General features: G+C 38.7%; 1 protein-coding gene across 1 annotated transcript; it reads right to left on the bottom strand.

Annotated features, from left to right (window-relative positions):
• Positions 1-718: 718 nt before the first annotated feature.
• On the bottom strand, positions 719-1,213 carry LOC121160985 (gamma-secretase subunit PEN-2-like). Its single transcript, XM_040987211.1, has 2 exons — positions 1,102-1,213; positions 719-906 (listed from the first exon to the last, which is right to left on the bottom strand). The coding sequence occupies exons 1-2, from the start codon at positions 1,211-1,213 to the stop codon at positions 719-721; spliced, it is 300 nt and encodes a 99-aa protein (XP_040843145.1).
• Between the last annotated feature and the right edge of the window lie 6,277 nt (positions 1,214-7,490).

Genomic DNA, 7,490 nt, shown 5'->3' with positions numbered 1-7,490 from the left:
TTTTCTCCCAGTCTGTTGGTTGTCTCTTGACTTTATTGATCGTTTCTGTTGCAGTGCAGAAATTTCTTCAACTTGATCTAATCCCGGTTGTCTATTTTTTGCTTTAATTCCCTGTGCTTTCAAGATCTTTCCAAAAAGTATTTCCCTGTGCATTTATTAAGCAGTTTTCTGATTTTTGTCTTTACAATTTTATTTTTATTGGAAAGTCAGACATACAGAGAGGAGGAGAAACAGGAAAATCTTCCATCTACTGATTCACTCCCCAAGTGGCAGCAAGAGCTGGAGGTAAGCAAATCTGAAGCCAGGAGCCAGGAACTTCCTCTGGGTCCCCCACGCGGGTGCAGGGACCAAGGCTTTGGGCCATCCTCGACTGCTTTCCCAGGCCACAAGCAGGGAGCTGGTTGGGAGTGGAGTAGCTGGGACACGAACCAGCTCCCAAATGGGGTGTAAGTGTGTGCAGGTGAAGGGTTAGCCTGTTGAGCCATGGCACTGGCCCCCATATTTTAAAATATTCATAACCATTTTGTTTCACCCTCAAAAGTGGCAGGGAGTCAACACGGAAAACTGGGGTCTTTTATTAGGGGTTAAGGGCAGGGTGTCAAACGAGAACAAAGCAGAATGAAGCAAGTGTTGGTGCTGGAGATCCACTGAGAGCAGAGCAGCTCATCGTGGAAGACTAAGCAGGTGTCCAGCAGGTGCCTAGCCTGCACAGGAGCCATCAGGGTGTGCCCAGGGGAACTGTGAAGGAGAGGATGTCCTCAAGGACGCCCCAGCGGGGCAGGCAGATTTGGAAGAGATGGTGATCCAGATGGTGAGCGCGATTACAGAAGAGTAAGGCAATGCCTGAACGCCAGACATAGCCTTTGATCTGGCTCTGCTTGGTGTAGGCCAGAGCAAGGAAGGCCCCCTCGGAAGAACCAGAAAATGTTTTTTTTTTTTTTAAAGATTTATTTATTTATTGGGAAGTCAGATATACAGAGAGGAAGATCTTGCGTCCGATGATTCACTCCACAAATGAGCGCAAAGGCTGGTGTGGTACCGATCCGAAGCCAGGATCCAGGAACTTGTTCCAGGTCCCCCACGTGGATGCAGGGTCCCAAGGCTTCCAGAACCAGAAAATGTTGACCAGCTGGAGAAAAGGCAGGAAAGCGAACCCTCCCAGGTAGCACTTACGGCATAGGTTCAACTTCTCCGCATTGGCTACCTGCTCCATGAGTGTCAGAGCAGGGTTGGGGAGGGCAGAACTGAAGCTTGAACCCTTCAAGTGGCAGACCCCAGGGGCACGAAGAAGAGAGTGGAACTTTACTGATGTTTTTCTTTAGTAATTTGATATCATGTCATATACTTAGATGCTTGATTTATTGTGAGTTAATTTTTTGTGTAACATGTAAAGTAGGGGTCTTGTTTGAAACTCCTGGATCTGTAGATACCGTTTTCCCCAACACATATTGTTAGAAAGACTTTTCTTTCTCTAAGGTTTGATTTCTGGTAATTTGTTAAGGATTAGTTGGCTGTAGATGTGTGGATTAATTTCCAGAGTTTCCATTCTGTTTTTTTGATCTACTTGTCTATTTTTGTGACAATATTAGACTGTGTTCATTATAACTGTCCTGCAGTATATCTTAAAGGCTGGTATTGTGATGCAATTTTTGTTTAAAATTTTGAATATGTTTATAAATACTTTTATATAATATATATTATATAACATTAATAACATATTTGTAAATATGTTACATGTCATATAAATAAACTATATGGTATATATTAATAGTTAATATATAAATATATTTATAAATACTTTAAAAAATTTTAAATTTTGTTATTTGGAATCTCTTATGTTTCTATATGAATTTTAACATCTTTTTTCTAGATCTTAGATGAATGTCCATGGTATTTTGATTGGGATTGGTTTGAATCTGTAAATTGCTTTTGGTAGTAAGGACATTTTAAATGGTATTCTTCCAATCCTATAGTATGGAAGATTTTCCCCATTTTTAGTGTCTCCCATTTCTTTTTTTTAAAATAATTTTTAATTTTATTGCAGATAATTTTCACCTCCTTAGTTAAATGTATTCCAAGATATTTAAGTGGTTCTTTTTTTTTTTTTTGTAGCCATTGTGAATGGGACTGATATTACACATTATTTCTCAGCTGTGACTTTGTGCAAAGATGATTAATTTTTAAGTAAATTTTATGTTCTGATACTTTGTAAAATTATATAATAAGTTCCAATAGTCTATTAGCACACAGTACTTAAATTGCTATGGATTTAAACCTAATTGTTGTACCCATCATATAGTATAGTCAGCTAAGCCACAATTGTCCATGCTGAGATACCATTTGGGTGCTGGTTCAAGTCCCAACTGCTCCAAATATGATTTATCCACCTGCTAATGGCCTGGGGAATACAATGGAACATGGTCCAAATGTTTGGACCCATATACCCAAGTAAGAGACCCAAATGAAAACTCCTGGATCAATTTCAGGCTGTCCACCCCCAGTAGTTGCAGCCATCTGTGGAGTGAAAAAGTAGATGGAAGGTTCTGTCTTTTTTTCTCTGCCTCTCTCTCTCCCTTTCTCTCTGAAATTCTGGTTTTCAAAAATAATGCACAAATATCTTCTTTAGTAAAAACCTAGTTTTTTCAGGTGCAGGTCCATAAAGTCTAGTAGTCATGCCACATTCTTTGAATTAGGCCTCATTCACAATATAATTGGCAAAATGTTGTCAGTTAGCCTTTGCTTGACTGATTCAAAACTCACAATAGATATTTGAATTTTACCAGGTGAAGTGTAATGGTGATAAATCATTTTTCATACCGGTAGACTTTTTACAGTACACTTAAACATCATCTGTAGATATCTTTTAGAGAAATAGGAATGTGAAAAATATGCTGGTAGACACCTGCTAGTTTTTTGTCCTTAAACAAGCAATGGTCAGCAAGAATTTTAAGAAGTAGCATTCCAGTAACAAGTTATGAAAGTTGCAAAAGAAATAATTACATGAGATACCTTCTGAGAGGTTGTTGTTTTTGTAAACTTAAGCTTTTAGATGACCCTTGCATAAAGTATATCCCAATTTGATCTAACTTGGCTGTGGTTTTTAATGCCATATACAAACAAAAATTTAGGCTAAAAAATGAATGATTGTAAGTTACAAATGACATAATGGGAAAGCACACAGAGTCAACATACTGAAATGTTTTTGCTTATTTATACCAAACAGTTATAGAAATTATATAGATGTAGTATGTAATGACTGTAAATTATACACCTTCTGTAATAGTTCTATTTAGTAACCTTTATCCTCTACTATGAATAAATCTTTTTCCAGAAGTGGAATGGAAGTATAAAAAAGAACCAAAAAGTTCATATTGCCACAAATTAGATAGTTTTGTATATAGATCACTCTCCCCTTTATTTTGAGGAAATGTACATACCTTCCATTTTGTACCAGTAGAGAATATTTGTGTTTTACTTTCTTTTTGTAGTCTTTCATCATTCTTGATAATATGGCTTATATTATTGCTATTTTCAGCAGCTGCTCATCAAATCTTTCCCCTTTAATTAATTCCTCTCCATTAATATTGACATAGAAAGCTGATGGGATAAACAGCTGTGATGTTAAATAAAATTGAGATGTTTTGTTATAACCTTTGAGTGCTTTTTGATCTTTGAAATTGTGAAAGGACATTTAAAAATATACAAAAATGGTACAAAACTATTTTCTGATACTTTGCATCTCTTTTGGAAAAATATATATTTTCCTTGTACAATGAAACTTGCAAATTGTTTTGCTAAAGTAACTTTTGAAGGATTAAAAAGAAATGTGCACCCACCATGGGGAGAGGATTCGGGGAGGGGTGGGGGGAATCCCAGTGCCCATAATACTGTGTCACATAATGCAATGTAATTAATAAAAAAAGAAAAGAAATGTGCACAATTTTCAGACGTCCATTACAGGGAAATGGAAGGAGAACTGCTAAAAAACTTGACCACATACTTTTTTCTAGTCATGAATCTAGACTCTCCATGAATGAATTTTTCGTGGGAAACAGGAAGACTTATGTCTGTGCTATTTCCTAAGCATTTTTGACACAGTGAATTGGAAAGGTAACAAATATTTAATAAATTTTGCAATAAAGATGTAATCAGTGTAGGTAGATAAAAAATATGAACAAAAACACACAGCTATCCAAACATTTTTTATAAGTACAAGTTTATTTAGCCTTTACTATCTTAAAATTCTAAAGTTTGTTTATCTGTTTTTCTAAGCTCTCTTTGCAGAATCAAAATGAGGATGATGAAAGTATAAAGATTTTAAAAAAGATGCTTTGCATTTTCTAAAAGAAATTTAATGACAAAGTAAAAACCTCCTTGTTTAATTTTTTCCTGAGAGTACAATGGGTATGTTTTTACTCAGCCAGTATGATCATCAAAGAAGCTTAGATTTTAGTGAAATTGGTATCTCAGGGATTCAAAAACAGGTAAAAATTATCTCCATTTTTTGTGTCATACATCAAAATCCAAGCAGCATCTCTACTTTGTGTAGTTTGAAAGTATGTGATATGCAATGTTAAAACATCAAAGCCATTTTATATTTCATTTGCTAAGCTTCCTGAAACATGAGTAGAGTCTATAAAAATGTAAAATAATCTAAAGACAGTAGTTACCAGTATTAACACGGATGGATAATTCACAATTTTCTATTAGTATTATTGAACACAATATTTCAAGAAACTTAAGGACAAGGGAAAACCAGCCAATGGGTGTGGACTGCAGCAGGATTATGGATAAGAAAGCCCTGACCCACCTTTAGGAGGCAGAAAGGCACTTCATCTTCAAAGAAAATGTATCATTTTGTATTGAAAGCATTTCTAGATGCCATCTTTTTTCTTTAGTTCTGCATTTATTGAATGGGAAAAATAGAAATCTTAGTCATGGTCCATTTCTGTCACCTGTGTGATAGTGGACAAATATGTCACTGATTTTTCTTACCTATAAATGAAGATTAGTTTAGGATCTCTTTAGCCCTTTCCAGTTTTAAACATACAGGAATCTAGAAGAATTAAAAGAAAAATAGTTTTGAGCAGCTCATTCCGCATATGACCCTGGAGTAACCTTTTAGAAACAGCAGTCTCTAGGATTTCAGCATCCTAGATGTATTTATGGAATGTTAGATATATATCTTTCCCCAGGAAGATTTTCCAGGACAATCATCTCCTGCAGACTTTGCTTTTAAAAATCTTATTTTATTTACTTATTTATTACTTATTTATTTGAAAGTCATATACACAGAGGAGGAGAAACAAACAAAAAAAATTCTTCCATCTGATGATTCACTCCCCATGTGGTCGCAATGGCTGGAGCTGAGTCTACCCAAAGCCAGGAACCAGAAGCTTCTTCCGAATCTTCCACAAGGGTGCAGCAACCTAAGGCTTTGGACCATCCTGAACTGCTTTCCCAGGCCACTAGCAGGGAGCTGGATGGGAAATGGGGCTGCCAGGATTAGAACCAGCAATCATATGGGATCCTGGTGTGTTCAAGGAGAGGTCTTTAGCTGCTAGGCTATGACACCAGGCTCCAGACTTTTTTTTAGCAATAACATTTGATTTTATTGTTCTATCAATTGTATTTTTATTTCTATTTCATTTCTTGACCTGCTTATCAAATAGTGTCACTTTTCTTTTTTCTTCCTGTCTTTTTCCTTTTCCTTTTCCTCTCCTTTCCTTGTTTACATAGCTGAGAGCGATGCGTGACCATGTGGGCCTCTGTTTAGGGCAAGGAGGGTCAGGTATGGTGAAAAGTGTGTAGGAAACGTATTTCAGATTTTTTCTTCTTCTATGTCTGCAGTAGAAGAGGGGGAGAGAGCCATTCCTTGTTGTCAAACCACATTAGTACCCAAGGATTAGGAACAGTCTTTTGATGCCCTAGTGACCCTAATGTGGGAAAGAGTATTCCAAAGTTGTTACTTGAGTGATTTTGATAGCTCTGAGTCATTGTGGTTTTAATTGTTCCAGGGTTGAGAAAATGCAAGGTCTGTTGGCTGACAAAGTCCACCTTAGTATATTCACCAACCCAGGAACATGTTGTAAAGCTTTTCCAGGAGAATTGTCTAACATGTTCTGCTTTCCATCCTCTGACAGGGCACTTAGCCAGCTCATCTAGACCTATAGGGGATGTCAGTCATGTCCACCATGTGCATCTGGGCATGCTGTTCACTGCACAGGCATCAGCAACTGAGGAGGCCCAGTCCTGATGCATGCATTCCCAGGTCAGACTATACAACCTGTGATTTTCCCTTTGGCCAGGATCTGAGTCCAGTGGTCCAGATGGCGAGTCTCCCAAGAAATGTTATCTAGGGTGACCTCAGACTTGACTCTCTGTGGGGCAGCTAGTGCAGGGTCAGGTTTGTTCTGTCAACTACATCAGACAATGCACATACCAGTGCATGCTGCTTTATCAGTTCTGCTTAAACCCCATATCCCACAGGAATTCATTCTCACACAAACCAATGGCTGCTGTGGTCCAGCTCAGCCAGCCCAGTGCAGACCTGGTCCTCATGCATACCAGTTGTTGCTGTGGCCTACTTGGGGTTGCTCTCAATAACCCCGACCTTGCCCATCCCCAGTCCAGATTTTGCATATACCAACCTTTGCTGTGGCCTAGCCTGGCCCAACCCACATTACATCTGAGTCTCATGCACACCCACAGGTGCAGATAGCTTGTGGCTGGCCTGCCGCTCACCCCGGTCTTGCAATCTTCAGTGTTGAGTACAGCTTAGCAGGATAGTTTCCACAGTTCTCTTGCCAGACATGTTCCCAGACCTGGATATGCACCTGCCAGAAGGCACTGCAGTCCAGCCTGACATACTTGTACTTCACTCCTGACACTTGCCAGCTGGTGGGCTAGCCTGATTGGCCCATACCCATTCTGTCTCTTGTGCATGCTAGTATGAGCAGCATCCTAGCCCAGCCTGGCCTGCCCCAAGACTGGCCCAAACCCTGTCTCTTCTTTCATGCTCACCACTGGAAGCAGCAGCATTGCAATGGAGTCCCCAAAATTCCCCTAACAGGCCCTCTCCCATCCCCAAGTCTTGTGTGTGGCAGTAGGGGCTGCAGCCCAGTATGATATGTCCTGCTTCTCGTCTCAGAGTTCATGAGCAAGTGCAACATCCTGGCTTAACCAAGCCTGCCCAAGTCTCAGCTCTCACCAGTGGGTCTTCTGCATGCTTTTAAGTAGTTATTTATTTTCCCCTTTGTGTTCCATCTCTGTAGTCTGCACACTTCTATTTTTCTGGTATAGTGTTTATTTTTGTACTTGCTATCTTTACTGAATAGTTCCTTGAGTCTAGAACTGCATTTCATTGTTGTATCCATCTTTCTAATTTTATTCTATATTTAAACTAGCAAATGTTGTCAGATTAAATGGTTTTGTTTATATATGCTGTTTTGCTAAACACACATTCTTACCTTATCTCTTGAAATAAATTA

Source organism: Ochotona curzoniae, unplaced genomic scaffold, assembly GCF_017591425.1.
Source record: "Ochotona curzoniae isolate NIBS_2020 unplaced genomic scaffold, NIBS_Ocur_1.0 contig_4612, whole genome shotgun sequence".
Classification (NCBI taxonomy): domain Eukaryota; kingdom Metazoa; phylum Chordata; class Mammalia; order Lagomorpha; family Ochotonidae; genus Ochotona; species Ochotona curzoniae.
The sequence above is the reverse complement of the archived record's forward strand: the minus strand, read 5'-3'. Positions and strand labels throughout refer to the sequence as shown.